General features: G+C 44.9%; 1 protein-coding gene across 1 annotated transcript in view; it reads right to left on the reverse strand.

The window, feature by feature from the left end:
- Window positions 1-19,167, reverse strand: part of LOC137340240 (protein CC2D2B-like) — a 198,174-nt gene that overhangs the window by 108,019 nt on the left and 70,988 nt on the right. Inside the window, exons 11-13 of the mRNA XM_068002662.1 lie at window positions 8,496-8,643; window positions 6,939-7,162; window positions 590-767 (exon numbers count right to left, since the gene is read on the reverse strand). Coding sequence (XP_067858763.1) covers window positions 590-767; window positions 6,939-7,162; window positions 8,496-8,643 — 550 coding nt within the window. The remainder of the gene's footprint in view (window positions 1-589; window positions 768-6,938; window positions 7,163-8,495; window positions 8,644-19,167) is intronic.

Consider the following 19,167-nt stretch of genomic DNA (forward strand, 5'->3'; position numbering starts at 1 on the left):
ATTCTGGAAAGACAAAGCATCCAGGACCTTCCATACTGTGTAGGTATTGCACATCACAAACTTTAGCCGCCCCTCATACTTAAATGTTTTCACTTTAACAAAATCAAACACAGCAACTTAATGATTTAGCCCATCAAACATAATTTTAGGCCAACTGCATTGCAGGATTGAACTCCTGCTGAGGCTAAATTCCATACTCTCTGGACTTTTTACACTCCATTAGTCACTCACTGCTCAAAACTAATCTCTTGCGAGTAAATTTAAATTTACATGGGCTTAATTTGTATAATTGCCCAACTGTCAGGAAAAAAAGCCAATCAGAGAATTGCTCATCATTCCACTTATATAATCAATTAATTTATTACTGACTCAAACTAGCCCATGGATAAGGCCCCAAATAATTAAGTTCTGAATAGCTCAAATAAAGTAAATTTAAATTAAAATAAAATAAATAAATACTTCAGTACTTTTGCCCCAGTGATTTCCACTGATGCTAAATTTCACACCCTCTGGCCCTTCACACTCCAGTGGTCAAGGTGATTTTAAATGAAACTGGAGAATATCAGCAGATAGAATCAATAGTAGTTACCTCCAATCTAATGTTTTCAGGTTTGTGAATTATCTGAATGTTAAATATTTGTCTAAATTGTACACTGAAATCCGACTGTAGTTGTGAGGTAACGGTGGATGAAACAAGTTTTTCATTGTAGAAAATACGAATGAAGAATTTATGGTCTTGCACTTCCATCCTTCTATGCATTTCTCCTCTAAAATTAGGTACAAGAACAGTAGCAGTTAGTGGAATAATACTTCTTTGCACAACAATTGAAGGAAAGTTTCTGTTACTGGCAAATATTTCTCTTAAAATTAGTTACACAGTATGTTCAACACCAAATTTAATGTCACATATATAAGAAAAGGTCTTCAATTCGGCATTAAATTGAAAATTAGCATGTAGCATATATTATCAATAAAAGAGTTTCTAAAATTCTGCTGTTAATAAATAATTAAATATAGAAATCTGATTGAATCTTTGGACCTGAAATCTCAATGGGTCCACTCCACCAGTGGAACAATGACGGAGCGGGTTTTAAGTCAAGGCTTGGAGTGCGACCCTGATGCTGTCCAAAATTATACGGAAGAGATCACTGGCATGTTTGGGGCACATGGCCCAGGAAGGGCACAACAAAAAAAGTCATTTAAATCTATCAGGGCATGACCTTTGCCTGCAGAAATTTTGGAGCCTTTCCTGGGACATCAGTAGATCTCAGCTGCCTAGTGTGCTATTGAGGCCTGCATGTACTGGATATAATTCCTGAGTTGGCCTGGGATCTGCCCCAGACATACCCACTTGACATGGAGGGGGTGGTTGAAAGGCTTTCCCATTCCCACCCCCGCTAGAATTTAGCTGGCCAGTATAAATAGGGTGGAATGGAAGTGGAAACAGATGCTAGCAAGTAATTCACCCTTAGTCCCCACAGGAATTTCATGTCCTGTGTTTCTAAGGGTCTTTTAAGGCCAGCAGTTTTGTCAAGATTTAGACCTTTGAGACCTTGGACCTAATTTTACTCTCCTTACCGCCTTCATTCCATGCATGAACAGGGTGCAAGAGCCCAGGAAATTGGGCAGAATTCAGTCCTGCCTGACCATTGCCAATATTTTGGGCCATTTCATTTTCTGATGGGATCTTTGAATATTGGTGGAAACCCCCATCTGAAACAGGTACAACCTTCCAGAACGGTCCAGGTGGTGGAAGTGGTACTTGAGCACGCCGAATGTTTGCTAGGTCACATTTCTGATGGAGGCATGGTTCTCATTGTTGGCCTGCTCTGCGGGTTCCTGTCAAGAATCATGAGCCACATCCAGAGGGGATAGCCCTTGTCATCCAGTAGCCAGCCTGTAACATGCTGGCCTTGTTGGAATAAAAGCAGCACTGAGGACTGGCGCAGGATGAAAAAGGCAGCATAACTGCTGCCAGGTTACTGGGCACAGTCTTGCATGATGCGCTGCCTACAGTTGCAAACCAACTCTATGTTGAGGGAGTGGAGTCCCTTACAATTGTTAAAGATGCCAGGCTTGTGATATGGAGCAGCAAGGCAATGTGGGTGCAGTCTATGGCATTTTGTATCCTGGGGAAGCCAGCCACGTGGGCGAAGCCTAGTGCTCTCTCGTCCTGCTTCACTCTGACCATAGGGAAGGAGATGTAGGTGTTCCTCCTGGGAAAGAGAGCCTCAGTGACCTCCCTGATCCAGTGGTGTACTGCGAACAGGGATATGTCACTGATGTCACAAGCTGCATCTTGAAAGGAGTCCACTGCAAACAAGTTGAGGGCCACAATGACCTTGGCAGCCACAGGCTGTGCTGACTGTGCCGTGATGCGAGGCTCGAGTTGTGGCTGCAGCAGGTTACATAGCTCGGTGACAGCCTCCTTGGTGCAGCAAAGGCGTCTGAGACATTGCTCCTTGGTGAAGTTGAGATAGAAGTGCTCCCTGAATAACCACTGTGAATGTGGTCTCCTGCACAGTGCCCTCTTCCTCCTCCCTCTTCTGGCAGCTTCTCCTGCTCTTTGTTGTTTTCCTTGCTGTTCTCTCTCATCTTCCAGCGCCAAAGGCAGCATTATCAGGCCAGAAGTTAACCAGCAGCCTGAAATGACAAATCAGCAACTAACCTGTAAGTACTACATGTTCCCTTTAAATATCACTGGTATGGGGTCCTTCCTGCCGGTTAGGGCCATGTGTTGCTGGGCAAGTTGACCATGTGGTGAGTCATGTGCTGGGGCATACCAAAATCAAAAACGGGTCCTGCAAGAAGGGCAGGACCCTAATTTGAATAAGGACCCTAATTTGAATAACATATTCAGCCCTTTAAATCTACACCAATATTGCAGGCGGCACACTTTCAACTCGTCATGAGTGTCGGCTTCCTGCCCGCCATGTTGGAAGCCCAGGAGGCCGTTTAGCGCCTGAAAAACGTGTGCTGCGCAGCCGAATTTCTAGGCCCCTATCTCTCTCTCACACCTTCTCTTCCCAGAATCTTCCAAATCCAGCCTTGTACATTCAACTTTCTGTTCCCTGCTCCATGGATGGGGGGGGCCACAAATTCACCTTCTCATAGCTATAGTCCCTCAGGATTATTATATCCAGCTATACTTTGTGACATGCATACATGGTAAATTGAATTGTTGGGTACGCTTACCTTGGTAGCATCCTCAAGGTGTGCTTCCACATCTGTTCCTAGGTTTTGCGAGTAATGCATGCAGCATTGAGCCTGGCTGCCAACTCCTGCCAGGCACACTGCCCTGCACTGGAGTGGTAAACAGGGGAATACTCAACACCAACAACAGCCAATCTCCAGACGCCATCCTACAACTCATCCGCTTCATCCTGGATCACAATGTCTTCACCTTCGATAACCAGTTCTTTACCCAAACACACGGAACAGCCATGGGGACCAAATTCGCACCCCAATACGCCAACATTTTCATGCACAAGTTCGAGCACAACTTCTTCACTGCACAGGACCTCCAACCAACGCTATACACCAGATACATCGACGACATTTTCTTCCTATGGACCCACGGCGAAGAATCACTGAAGAGACTACACGATAACATCAACAAGTTCCATCCCACCATCAAACTCACCATGGACTACTCCTCAGAATCGGTTTCTTTCTTGGACACACGGATCTCCATCAAAGACGGGCACCTCAGCACCTCACTCTACCGCAAGCCCACGGACAACCTCACGATGCTCCACTTTTCCAGCTTCCACCCTAACCACGTCAAAGAGGCCATCCCCTATGGACAGGCCCTGCGAATACACAGGATCTGCTCAGACGAGGAGGAACGCGATGGACACCTACAGACGCTGAAAGACGCCCTCGTAAGAACGGGATATGACACTCAACTCGTCGATCGACAGTTCCGACGGGACACAGCGCAAAATCGCATAGACCTCCTCAGAAGACAAACACGGGACGCAACCAACAGAGTACCCTTTGTCGTCCAGTACTTCCCCGGAGCAGAGAAACTACGCCATGTTCTCCGCAGCCTTCAACATGTCATCGATGACGACGAACACCTCGCTAAGGCCATCCCCACGCCTCCACTACTCGCCTTCAAACAGCCACCCAACCTCAAACAGATCATCGTTCGCAGCAAATTACTCAGATTTCAGGAGAACAGCGTCCATGACACCACACAACCCTGCCACGGCAACCTCTGCAAGACATGCCAGATCATCGACACAGATACCACCATCACACGAGAAGACACCACCCACCAAGTACATGGTTCATACTCCTGTGACTCGGCCAACGTTGTCTACCTCATACGTTGCAGGAAAGGATGCTCCAGAGCATGGTACATTGGCGAGACCATGCAGACACTGCGACAACGGATGAATGGACACCGCGCAACAATCGCCAGACAGGAGGGCTCCCTCCCAGTCGGGGAACACTGCAGCAGTCAAGGATATTCCGCCACCGATCTTCGGGTAAGCGTTCTCCAAGGCGGCCTTCGAGACACACGACAACGCAAAATCGGCGAGCAGAAATTGATAGCCAAGTTCCGCACCCATGAGGACGGCCTCAACCGGGATCTTGGGTTCATGTCACGCTACACGTAACCCCACCAGCGTAAAAAGAGTTATCTGTTTTTAATACAACTGTGATGTGGAGATGCCGGTGATGGACTGGGGTTGACAAATGTAAGGAATCTTACAACACCAGGTTATAGTCCAACTGTTTTATTTGAAAATCACAAGCTTTTGGAGGCTTTCTCCTTCGTCAGGTGCTCACCTGATGAAGGAGAAAGCCTCCGAAAGCTTGTGATTTTCAAATAAAACAGTTGGACTATAACCTGGTGTTGTAAGATTCCTTACATTTTAATACAACTGGTCATTCTCTCTCTTTCTCTTCCTTTCGGATGTTTCTCTCTCTCTGTCTTTGGGTTCGGACCGTTTGTATACACTGTCTCTCCTGTATTTACTGTCTCTCTGTCTGATCGCCTTGACAACGGGCAGTTGGAAAGATTATCTGTAATCACCATGCATTGTTCTCTGACTATATATGCGATAATCTTCAAGGAATTCCACACTCACCTGACGAAGGAGAAAGCCTCCGAAAGCTTGTGATTTTCAAATAAAACTGTTGGACTATAACCTGGTGTTGTAAGATTCCTTACTAATGACATTTGCTAGTTTTCTGACCACAGGTGTAATATTTGACAGGTCAACAACATCAAAGGACAACATTTTCATCACTTTCACCACTGGCAAGCAACATCATGATTTGACAACACAATGCTAACAGGTCTATTGGCTTTCCAAGAATCCAGAATTTCATTAATGGAACCCACATTGCCATTTGGGATCTGTTCACACTACAGTGCCATATATGAACCACGAGAGATTTAATTCTATCAATTTCAGCTAGCATGCAACCACCAGAGTAATGCAGGTGAACATCTGCTTCCTTAAGAGCTCTGAGAATGCCTTCATTTTAAGGTAATCATCTGTGCCACACTTAAGAGGCAGGAGAAGGAAGGTTGGTTCCTGGGAGACCAAGGCCATGATTCATGACACACTTATACCAACCATTAACAGATGAAGAGTTGCAAATGTGACAAGGCTCATGTCACAACCAGAATGGTGGCCAAACATACCACTTCAATCTTAAAGCAGTGCTTCAGATGTTTTAATCAATCAGAGTGCCTCATATTAGAGCTTCCACAAAGAGCACAATAGACTGTCCATTGGAATGGCAAGGTCAGTAATGAAGGCTAGCATTAAGCAGCTATTTAAACTCCTCCAAAATACAGGGAAGAGCCATGCAGCTGTTAGCAATGTAATATTGATGCCATAGAGGCTGTTAGATGAAGGAACACCAAGTTTGATGACCATACGCAAGCAGAGCAAGGCTAATAAGGAAACCCATTTCGGGTAGGAATAGTCATCCTTCCCAGTAGCACCTGGTGCATCAGGCATGGGAGGAAACTGCTGGAGGGGTCAGTGCATTCTTCCAAATTTAGTGGACTGCTCAATAAAGGAAACAAAATGATGGATTAACAACCATGCTTTATATCACTTAAAAAGCTGAAACAGTACCTAGTTAATCCTTTTTAGCTCACCAACAATTTCTGGGATATTAGGGTCAATTTTCCTCCCCCACTGCTGAGGGGGGCCAGGACTGTCAAGACCTCTGCATCTGATTTTGGTGTCCTGCGGCATTGGCATGGCCCACACAGGTCCTTACGCTGCGAAAAGGGGCAGACTCAGGAGCTGAGCTGCAGGTGTCAGAGGGTCTTGGCTGCTGGCCTTGGGGCTTACTGGCTGCTGTTCTCCAGCAGCAGCAAGAAAGTCCCATGGTCTGAAGATCCTGTTGGAATTTTTTTTTTTAAATGACCCTGCTTGCTGCTGTAATACACTTTGGCTTGCTTGTCGACCTCCGATCTGAGGAGGTGCCCTGGCACAAGTCCCACAGCCTTTTGGGGAACCCTTGTGTCTGAGCGCTTTATGGATGTAATCTCAGGAAGGTGACACAGAAGACCTAGGAACGTCTCATCCTGCATCATTACCCTAGCAACACAGGGCCTGCACCTATTGCAGACACAGGCTCAAGCCCACTCATTTAGCAGAGTTCCAGAAATGCTGGGGCAATGTAAAGGGGACAGAGACTTGAAGTAACAGATCTTCGCTGTCTTTTACTCTGTGTACAGCCTGGGAGCTGAGCTTTCCTTGGTCACTACAGAGAAGAACATCAGCCCTATTGTGGTTTACTGTTTGCTTTGGAGATTGTACTTTTTAAAATTAGTTTTCTTTTTTCCAGATTATATACAAATTGGCTAAATTTCAACTATTTTAGTAGCCAAATTACTATATAATTGAACAGTCAAGAAAACTGTGTTTTAACTAAGGGGACACAGCTACAAGTAATACCCAGAGCACTTTGAGGTCGGTGTTACATCCGCAGTCAGTGATAGTTTGGGAATCAGAATAGGCTCCTCTTGTTGCCGGTGAATCCATGCGCTTCTTTTTTTTGCCAGATCTTCAATTGTTGCTCGATCCTTTAGAGCAGAAAGTTTTGGAGGCTTTCCTGGGTCAAAGTCAGCATATTCACTGACTGATTCATCTTCTTCTATAGGTCTTCTTCCTTTCGTTTTCTGGTAACATTCAAAAATAAGTGTTTACAGCAGGGGTTTAGTTTGTCTTATAACTGAAAATCTAATCATTTAATTATCTGTAGTGACCGAACATATCAGGTAGTGGAGCATCAGCCAACTAACTTAATGGTAGGAGATGTAAGTTCCAGGTTACAAATGTTTCCAATCTGCTTTCCTATAGCAAGCAGGTTTGAAGCATATAAAACTAGAACACATATTGAGAAACACTGGTCACTTCTTAATGGGAAGCACAAGGATACAACTGAAATTGTTAATGGGGAACATGCAATACCTAAATACACCAGGAACCTTTCAATAGGCTATTAATATACACAAAAAACTATTCAATAAAAATGAGTTAAACGTCACCGGCTTTATTCAAACCATATTGAAACAAGCCTTGTAAATAATAACATTTTCCAGTATTCTTTCTCACTGTCACACATAGAAACAAAAGCCCAGATACTGTAGTCAAAGAACCAAACCACCAGAAGTGCAGCAGGGTGGGACTTCTGCCTGCCTGTCTGCCTGGGCCCCAACCTCATCTCCAACCCTGGGAATGGAGTAATTTGTATAAGAGGCAGGCACTCACACCATTTACAATGCTACTGGGTTATCCATCCTGTGGGGCACTGAAATATCAGAGAAACACTTTGCAGCTCCATCAAGGGGTGGGGGGGGGGGGGGGCTGGGTGATGCAGAGGCCAGTCTGGTGTTAATGTCCAAAGGGAAAAATTATAAGTGTTCACTGCCCCCTGGTTGTTGTACCATTGGGATACGGTATTGTTGGCTACACTTATGGCCACATATTGGCAAATACACCTGCTTCATACAAGGGTACACTGTGGGATGCAACTAGCAGGATTTTCGGGAAGCCCGGTATCCCACCGGTCCTAATGGAATTTCTCAAAGAGGCCAGAAAGGGGCAGAAAGATGGAAGAAATAGGTTCTACCCAAATTCCAACCCTCCCCTCCCCACTCCCCCATCCCCAACCCCATGCAGATTGCACGGATTCTGCACCCAAACAGATTGGAATTTCTAATCCAAAAATTCAAAGCAGTAACTGGGATAGCAAACATGTACGTCAAAATTTGACCATCTGTCCACCTTATGCTTGCCTCAATCAACAGTAAGTTTGATGACTTCTATAGTAGCCTGCTATGGATAAAACCTCCATTCTCCTATCTACAGGAAACTAAGAAATAGAGAAGAGGAATTGGTTGCATAAAAAATGAACAAACAAAAATATTATGCTTTTTCACCCTATGCATACATCTTAAATGTGAATATCACTTCTATGTATTCCTAATTTTTAAGGGTGTGATTACATACCTGTTTGTTTGTCCAAATTTGCAATTTTTCATTGTACGTCTCCATTTCTTTCCTAAATTCTTCTTCAAGCTCTTGTTCTAGTTCAATTACATCTGCAATGTACTCCACTTCACATTGCTTTCCAAGTGCTATATAATTCACTTCCAACCTGTTTGCAACAAATGTCCTTTGCTTACTGTATGCTGAAAAGAATTATTGCATTCTAAATATTTCAAGCAATAATTTCAATAAAGAAAAATTTTTGCTGTGAAAATAACATGAGGCTAACAGCACTCTCCATAACTGATGTGCAAATCGGACAGTAACTTCCAGTGACCGCACATGCGCAGTTAAACGTGGAAATCTGGAAGTTGCTGTCCAAGATGCCCAGCTCCTCCAAAGGTTGCACAAAAATGGCATCTCGCCAACCGACTCACTGATCAAATGTACTGAATGGCGTGAAGTTCCTATACTTAGCTCATAGATACGGACTCAACTCGCCAAAAAAAGTTAGGGTTTGTCCATTCCAGTGTAAGTACCCTTTTAACGGTGTAGTAAGTCTTAATTACTGCCAAACAACCTCTCTGACACTGAAAGTTAACTTTTACAAGTGTGGAGTCTCATTCCTTCAGTTTTTAATTATTGTTGGACATTTAAAAAAATATTTAAATAAAAAAATGTTTGTCTTACATTTTTTCTTTCTGTCTCTTTTATCTCTGTCTCTTAATCCAATCTTTCTTTCCCTCTCTCTATTTTGCTTACTGTACTTGATTTGACATTGAATTCACTATTTTAACTTACACGTCCTGGTTCAGTCTCTGCGCTGCTCATTAACGATTCTTCAATCTGATTGGTTAAGGAGACACACAGTTGCTTCCCCTGTTCACAAAGGTCCCAGATGCCCTGTAGAGGGCACTGCGCTGAATGGATCTCTAACTTACAAGAACTTGTGCAAAACCCCATAGAAAGTCTATGGGCAAGTGCAAGTCTAACAAACGGCTACTGCCTTTCGTTCACTGCTCACGGCAAAATCCGGCCCAGTATCTTTAACTTATACCAACTGCACTTTTATCATTTTATTTTGTTACTGGGAAACATCTGCTTCCTGTAACCTGTAATTTCAAAAGGCATGTTAGGTTACATTTCTTTTGTCTTAAAAAACCACCTGGAGATCAATCAATCTACTTCACAACTGATAATCCAAGAATTACTTCCCCAGCCACAGATAAGGACAGGAAAATTAGGGAAATTGATGCATAGCTAAAGGTGTGATATCAGGAAGAAGAATTCCACTTTGTGGGGCATTGGCGCCAGTTCTGGGATGGATGGAACCTATTCCGAGAGGATGGGCAAGTATACAGGCAAAACGGCTAAATAGGGCAAGTGACAAGGTCTTGAAACTAGGATGCGGGAGAGGGCTGGGAACATAAAACCAACCAGGATCAGTTAATAGCGAAGGGAGAAACGGATGAGGATAATATTCGTTTGGAAAACAATTTAGAAAGAGAGATATGGAATAGAGGAATAAAATCAAACGGACTAGTTATAAACAAGGAAAAGACTGATGTAAAGATGGACGGTAGCCTAGCAAAAAAAAGGAAAAAGTAGTATTAAAAAAAGGTTAAAATGCATTTATTGCAATGCGCAGAGTGGGAAATCAACTGGGGGAACTAGAAGCAATTATTTTACAGGACAATCTAAACTTAATAGCATTAACAGAAACCTGGCTGAAAACCGGTCAAGAATGGAAAATCCGGTAGAAGCCCGGAAAATCGGGTCAAAACCATTTCTCCCGGTTTCTGCCATTTAAACGCTTCACACTTTTTGGCTCTTCCTGCGATCTGTCCACAGAGTCCCGAGTGCCCTCATTAACATATGTTATAATATGGGCCAGTGACACTGCTGCTTCGAGTTTCTTGCTTTTACACTCAATGCACTCTGGGTAACTTAGACTGAGATTTACAAAGAGACCAGCTGCCAGGATCAGTTGATATCAGTGGCATTCTCTGCCACATTAGGGTCTGGAGATTGGCGATTTATGCAGCTGAGAAATGCTTTTTGCACATTTTTTTGCTATTCTGCCTTTGCACACCTGGTCTTGCTTCTCACTGCTTATAACAGGGTCAGTCTATTGGCATTTTCAGCTATCCCACACTACCAACCCCTATCTATAGTGAGGGCTTCTCAGAAGCAGGTATGGCATTCCTTATAGACATACTTGTACGCAAGTATCATACAGGAGCAGCAGCACAGGATGAAGCAGAGTCAGACAGCATTTTAGGAGGATGCAGCTCACCAGATATAAAAGGGCAGCTCTGTCCCATACTGCATGAAGACCAGCAGCCACAATGTTCTCTCTGTGGCTATGAAGGTGACCACTGCACTCTACTTATATGGCACAGGTACTTTGCAGGCAGCCATGGGCAATCTCTGTAATATCAGGCATAAATTTGTACAGTCAAGGATGCCCTTTACAGGAGAGCTGAGGAATTCATCAGCCAGGCATAAGAACACAAGAAATAGGAGCAGGAGTAGGCCAGACGGCCCTTCGAGCCTGCTCCGCCATTCAATAAGATATTTCACCTCAACTCCACTTTCCCATCCTATCCCATGTCCCTTGATTCCCTTAGTGTCCAAAAATCTATCGATCTCAGTTTTGAATATACTCAACGACTGAGCATCCACAGCCCTCCGGGGCAGAGAATTCCAAAGATTCACAACTCTCTGAGTGAATAAAATTTTCCTCTTCTCAGTCCTAAATGGCCAACCCCTTATCCTGAGACTCTGACCCCTAGTTCTAGACTCTCCAGCCAAGGGAAACAGCCTCTCAGCATCTACTCTGTCAAGCCCTCTAAAAATGTTATACGTTTCAATGAGATCACCTCTCATTCTTCTAAACTTCAGAGAACATAGGCCCATTCTACTCAATCTCTCCTCATAGAAGAACCCTCTCATCCCAGGAATCAATCTAGTGGACCTTCATTGCACCCCCTTCTAAGGCATGTATATCCTTCCTTAGGTAAGGAGACCAAAACTGTACACAGTACTCAAAAGCCCCAAATTTCTTCACAACCTGAGGCAGATTTGGAGAGTAATCCAAGTGTGCAAAGGCAGATGGGGGCGTGCAATGGGGCGGGACCTGGTATTACCAGGTTTCTGCCCTAATGAATAGGTCATGGACATTTCTTCTGGGGGCAGAGATAGGTGGTAGCTGCATCCACCTCGTTGCAGTCTAAAGTAAGAAAAACAGCAACAACAACTGACATTCACAGAGCAAAACTTAATGAAACCAATCATCAAACACTAAATTTAATGTTTGCATTGACTATTCATCCTGCCAGACTTTGGACCCCCTACACCCCTACCCAATGCTGTCTGGCCCATGCCCTCTACCGCCCCTCACTGCTGACAGACTCAGAAATGCACCAGTGAAATAAGCCCTCAAATTCCATCTCTGAGTTCAACAACAACAATAACTTACATTAATATAGCGCCTTTAACGTAGTAAAATGTCCCAAAGCACTTCACCGGAGCGTAATCAGACAAAATTTGACACTGAGCCACATAAGGAGATATTAGGACAGGTGACCAAAAGCTTGGTTAAAGTGGTAGGTTTTAAGAAACGTCATAAAGGAGGAAGAGAGGTGGAGAGGTTTAGGGAGGGAAATCCAGAGCTTAGGGCCTAGGCAGCTGAAGGCATGGCTGCCAATGGTGGAGCAATTAAAATTGGGGATGCACAAGGGGCCAGAATTGGAGGAGCACAAAGATCTCGGAGGGTTGTAGGGCTGGAGGAGTTTACAGACATAGGGAGGGCAAGGCCATGGAGGGATTTGAAAACTAGAATGAGAATTTTAAAATCGAGACTTGCCAAATCAGGAGCCAATATAGGTTAGCAAGCATAGGAGTGATGGGTGAACGGGACTTGGTGCGAGTTAGGATACGGGCAGCAGAGTTTTGGATGAGCTCAAGTTTATGGAGCGTGCAAGGTGGGAGGACGGCCAGAAAAGCAACGAAATTGTCAAGTCTAGAGGTAACAAAGACATGGATGAGGGCTTCAGCAGCAGATGAGCTGAGGCAGGGGCGGAGACAGGCAACGATCAGGATCACTTCAACTGTCGGAATTCCCAATGCTCTGGCTTGCTGTACTCCAAATGTACTGGACAGTTGCAAGACAATGCAGTACAATGGAGCAATGGGGCCCTTAAGATAATTCAAGGTTGGGATCATAGCCTGCAGCATTCCCAAATTCACTTTTTTTCAGATGCAATGAATTTGCCCCTCTTAAAAAGGAGCCAATTTTAACTTGTTATTGAATCTGAAGCCAGAACTGCTGGTTTCTCCCAAAGGTGGCTGACCAGCGCTGCATTCTTTGAACCTTTAAATATTCCCAACCCGCCAATGTTGAGAATATTTAAATTTCACAATCATGAAACTCTGGTGGGGTCAGGATTGCACATCACTGGCTGGTGCGATTCCCACTCTGCTATAGGTACAGTGGAGCGGGATTATGGATTTTCAGTCCCAGAGCCCAAGGTACAAATGCAAGCAGCCTGTAACAGTGAAAAGCATGTTGTAACTTCTATGATTCTATGGCCAGTTAGGAACAGCTAGCTTGAAAGTAAGCTTTCACCTAGAACAACAACAGAGTTGTATTTATATTATTTTTATAGGATGAGGAGTAGGGAAACTGAACAATGGCAGAGCCCAGCATGTGAATACAAAAAACAAGGCTGAAGTGTTTGCAACCATCTTCAACCAGCAGTGCTGAGTGCATGATCCTTCTTGGCCTCCTCCTGACGTCCATACCATTACAGGTGCCAGTCTTCAGCCAATTCAATTCACTCCACATGATATCAAGAAACAGTTGAGTGCATTGGACACAAATAAGGCTAGGGGCTCTGACAACATCCTGGCTACATTGCTGAAGATCTGTGCTCCAGAACTAGCCGTGCCCAAGCCAACATGTTCCAATACAGCTAGAACACTGGCATCCACCTGACAATGTGGAAAATTGCCCAGATATGTGCTGTCCACAAAAAGGTCAAATCCAACCCAGCCAATTACCGCCCCATCAGCCTACTCCAATCATCAGCAAAGTCATCATTAATGCTATCAAGCGCACTTATTCACCAATAACCTGCTCACCAATGCTCAGTTTGGGTTCCACCAGGGCCACTCAGCTCCAGAACTCATTGCAGCCTTGATCCAAACATGAACACAAGAGCTGAATTCCAGAGGTGAGGTGAGAGTGACTTCCCTTGACATCAAGGCAGCATTCAACTGAATGTAGCACCAAGGAGTCCCAGTAAAACTAAAGTTAATGGGAATCAGGGGACAACTCTCCAGAGGCTGGAGTCATACCTGGCACAAAGGACAATGGTTGTGGTTATAGGAGGCCAATCATCCCAGCCCTAGGACATCGATACAGGACATCAGGACAGCGTCCTAGGCCCAACTATCTTCAGCTGCTTCATCAATGACCTTCCCTCCATCCTATGATCAAAAGTGGGGCTGTTTGCTGCTGATCGTAGTGCTCAGCTCCATTCACATGTCCTCAAATAATGAAGCAGTCCATGCCCGCATGAAATGAAACCTGGACAATACCCATACTTGGGGTGTTAAGTGGTACGTAACATTCGCATCACAGAGTGCAAGGCAAATGACCATCTCTAACAAGAGAGACCCTATCCATCTCCTCTTGACATTAAATTACATTACCATCGCCGAGCCCCCTACCATTAACATCCAGCAGGTCATCATTGACCAGAAACTCAACTTGAACAGTCACATAAATGCCATGGTTACTAGGGCAGGTCAGAGGCTAGGTACTTTGCAGCAAGTGGCTCACCTCCTGATTTCCCAAAGCATCTCCACCACCTACAAAGCACAAGTCAGGAGTGTGATGGAATACTCTCCAGAAGCTTGACACCATCCAGGACAAAGAAATCCACTCCCTCCACCACTGTACTACCTACAGGCTGCACTGCAGCAATTTGCCAAGGCTTCTTTGGCAGCACCTCCCAAACCTGCGTCCTCCATCATCTAGAAGGACAAGGCCAGCAGGTGCATGGGAACATCATCATCTCCAAGTTTTCCTCCAATTCACACACCATCCTACCTTGGACATATATCACCGTTCCTTCATTGTCGCTGGATCAAAATCCTGGAACTCCCTACCTAACAGCATTGTGCAAGTACATTCACCACATGGACTGTGGTGGTTCAAGAAGGCAGCCCATCACCTTCTCAGGGCCACTCTGGATGGGCAATAAATGCTAGCCTTGCCAGTGACACCCAAAGCCAGAGAATTTAAAGAGAAAAACAGATGAATCTCACTGTACAAACTGTATTCTATGATAAATGTATTTTTATATAAAACAAACCAGTTCACTGGTTCAGAATTGTGCCTTGTCTCCCTAGAATGCTTTTCAGTCTGACTTCCATAATGACAGGAAAATTAATGTAGTGGCATGTGCAGTATTAGTGACCAGCACATGCTACAAGGGTTCTATGTTATAATCCACAGGTTACACTATTATTAAACTAGATGTTTGACAGTAAAGGTGCATTCTGGATTGTGGAAGATGCGAGGGCTATTTATAGATAAGATCGGCGACATTGAAGCAAAGAGAATATCTAGTGCAAAAACTGTGAGATTTGTAATAACCCCTTTTCACCAGATTGGAATATATCTATTTTGTCATATGACCATCTCATATTTGAAGATTCCCCACTGATTCGTTGTCCTGTTTGTGAACTTTTCTGCCCAGTTAATTTAGACAGATTCCTTTTTAACTCACTGAACTTTGGGCGAGATTTTTCTCAGTTTTAGTGCCCACTTTTGGGTGTAATTTCAGGGTAAAACTGAGGTAACACAGTGGAGAGGCTTAGCACTGAATCTCAGCCAGCCCTAAAATGTTCTACAATTTTATTCAACCCCCACTGTTAGTCCTTCACAGTACCTGCCAAAAACCTACCCCTAGCATGAAAACAGAAGTGCAATGTGCAACATCCAATTTCTCTCCTAGTGCTGGAATACCAAAAATGACAGTGCAGTTTGCTAGAGGCACTAGCAAACTGAAAGTGCTGATTTGGGGCCAATTTTAGACTTTTTTGTGCTTCGTTGAACTGTAAGCTGTGGACAGTTAGTGCCCTTAAGATTTTTGAACTTGACCGTGGGGAAATGCTGGATCATGATGAAGGGTATGAAATTTTATTTTGAACCCCCAGCAAATTGCCCAATTTCCAATGATGTCCTTTCCCCTAGGCATTCCTCTGTAATTCTGTTTTGAAGGGCAGTTTTCTCCTTCAAGAGGAAGATATAGGGGCAGAAATTATTCCGGGTCCATACTCGGCACTGCAGAGGCAGTGTGCGTCCGAATCAAGAGGCCTGAGGATTGGCAGAAATTGCTTCTTGGGACTCATCTGCACACTCGGGACAAGCTGCCAGTGCTGGTTGCATCTCTACAGGCAGCTCGTCCCACGGGAGAAACAAATTTTGAGACGCTGGTTTTTCCGGCAGCGGACCTCAGGTAAGTCACAAGAGGAAGGTTGGAATGGGATACGAGGCAGGGCCAAACCAGACTCCTGAGGAGTCAGGGGAGCACTCCTCCTCCTCCTGGCTCCACAGGAAGGTACTTATGAAAAACATTTTTTAAAAACTTTCCTTTTGTTGGCGGTCTCGGAGGCTACTGAAGACCAATTTATCAAAGGGGTACTTTAACAGGCATTAGGCTCCTAATTTACATAGTCAAGCAGCCTACTGCCTGTTTTAGGCGTCTGCCCGGGATGCATAAAAAATGATCACCACAAATTTGGTAGTGGGACCAAGACCTGCACAAATTGGGTGCAGGCCGTCTCACTGCTAAATTGGTATGCTTTGCGTCCATTTTACACACTAAAAATGGGTGCAATGCATACCGATTTCTGCCCCATAGTGTGTGAATAAACTTTGCTGGTCATGCACAAGGATTCCCTAATGGAAGTGATGACAGATGGCTGCTTTAATGCAAAAACATCAGTGAGGCTTTCACATCTTCTCTACATCTGAGGTTGTGAATAAAGGAACAGCTGCAGGGTAAGGAGAGTGTGAAGGATCTCATGCTTCCTGGGGGAGATTTCAGGGAAATAAAACATTGTGTGCAATAAAGGAAGAGCACGGTTGGTGTCAATGGAACACAAGGATTTAACTTAGCTTTGGGAAGAGTTGTCTCTGAGTTCTCTTGCCTTGATTGGCCTGATCGGGTCATTAAACTTATTTCTGCATTAGTTAGCATTTCAGGGTGTTTACGATGTGGCACTCACTGCTTTTGCCACCTCTTTCCACTGGGCCCAGACAATTGCTCTGGCAGTTTTCGTTTCCAATGTACCCCAAATTTCTGTAGATTGTGTCCATGGGGGGAATTTTAAACCCCCAGGACGGTGGGAGCATATTCTTAAAAATCTGAAACCCGACCCCACTTGCTTACAGTTTAACCGGGGCGATTTGGGGGTCCGGAGAGTAACCTGCTCTCGAGAGGCAGGTCAGTAATTTAAAAATAATAATGTTGCTGCGTGCCTCAGATTTTAGCAGCCTTTAGATTTAATGGCTGCAGGCTGGGTTTCCCAGGGCTCGGGAAATCCAGCAGCTGAAGGGAGGCGAGAACTGTCGGATCCAGCAGGGAAGTGCTTTTTGTAGCACAGCTTGTGGGCCAGGAGGAGCAGCAGTACTTCCCCCCGGCACCTCAAGCTAACCAACTTCCCTCCTCGAGATCCCCAAACCCCCTCCCCGTGATCCGCCAACCGCCATCCCCGTGATCCGACACACCCCCCGATCTCCAAACCAACCCGCGATCTGCAGTCCCCCCCCAACCCTCACGATCTCTCCCTCCCTCCGGTTCCCGGCTGCAGCCTTTTAGCGCAGGCCTTCCCGCCCACCAGGGCAGACAAGACTTTGGTTTAGCATCTGATCTGAAAGACTGACTATCAAATTTATGGGGAATGCCAAATCACAGAGGGATGCCATTTTGTGTCATATGCAAACAATGCAGTCATATTTTCTCAAAAAGAATTAGCTGATATTTGTTCACAAAATAGCAAAATGGATTGCCTAACAACTTTTACCACTAACAGCACCATCAACATCCTGGGGGTCACCATTGACCAGAAACTTAACTGGACCAGCCAAATAAATACTGTGGCTACAAGAGCAGGTCAGAGGCTGGGTGTTCTGCGGCGAGTGACTCACCTCCTGACTCCCCAAAGCCTTTCCACCATCTACAAGGCACAAGTCAGGAGTGTGATGGAATACTCTCTACTTGCCTGGATGAGTGCAGCTCCAACAACACTCAAGAAGCTCGACGCCATCCAGGACAAAGCAACCCGGTTGATTGGCACTCCTTCCACCACCCTAAACATTCACTCCCTTCACCACCGGCGCACTGTGGCTGCAGTGTGCACCATCCACAGGATGCACTGCAGCAACTTGCCAAGGCTTCTTCGACAGCACCTCCCAAACCCGCGACCTCTACCACCAAGAAGGACAAGAGCAGCAGGTACATGGGAACAACACCACCTGCACGTTCTCCTCCAAGTCACACACCATCCCGACTCGGAAACATATCGCCGTTGCTTCATCATCGCTGGGTCAAAATCCTGGAACTCCCTTCCTAACAGCACTGTAGGAGAACCACATGGACTGCAGCGGTTCAAGAAGGTGGCTCACCACCACCTTCTCAAGGGCAATTAGGGATGGGCAATAAATGCCGGCCTCGCCAGCGACGCCCACATCTCATGAACAAATAAAAAAAAAAGTCTCTCGATCTGGCTGGCTGGGAAATGGAGAAAAACAATTCAAATGTGGTCCAGCCGTTAAATTCGGTAAGACTTCCATGTTCCCAGTATTCACGGGTTTCCCAGCCACTACAATTCCGCCCGCTCCCTCCAAATATCGGGGCCCATACCTCTGCTAACAGGACCTGCATTGATGTCTTGGTAAATTTTGAGACACTAACACGATAAACCCGCACCCGACATCTACATCTTCAAACTGCTCAGAATGACTGCCCTTATACTTCCTGCTATTGCAGTCATTTAAATGCTACAACAGCACTGAATTTCCCTACCACTCAGAGACTAGCTCCCAATGGAGAACACAAATAGTGCTGGGAGCCCACTCACAATCCTGCAAAGTGTGAGGGAGGGTGGTCACAGAGAAATTGGGCAGGATCACAGTGGGTCACCAGTGCCAGCAGAAGCGCTATTTTCATGCTAGAACCCACTGTTGTAGAATATCTAGTCTAATGTCTTCTTCTAGCCCAGCACCCTTATCATTATTATTCTTTTCTATATTCACAGTGAACCTATGTTGTGGCCACTATTTCTCTCACACCAGTTACTTGTCTCATTTAATTTCTAAGAACTAAATCAAACAGTGCTTCTTTCTTTGTTGAACCAGAAACATACTAATCTAGGAAGCTGTTGTGCATGCATTCTAAACAGCATTACCTTCCTCCTAGTGTATCTACCCCACCTGGCCCAACCTATTTCCGATCCTTCAGGCCTGTCCCTAACCTGTCAAGACCCCAAGCCATTGCTGGTCCCATCCAATCACTTCTAAGGTCCGCCTAGAATGGTCAATTTTCTGCACTATGTTTTGTTTTATACTTGATTTGAACTGTAATAAAATTATACTGTAACAAACAAAGAAAGTGCA

This window comes from Heptranchias perlo, chromosome 21, assembly GCF_035084215.1.
Source record: "Heptranchias perlo isolate sHepPer1 chromosome 21, sHepPer1.hap1, whole genome shotgun sequence".
Classification (NCBI taxonomy): Eukaryota; Metazoa; Chordata; class Chondrichthyes; order Hexanchiformes; family Hexanchidae; genus Heptranchias; species Heptranchias perlo.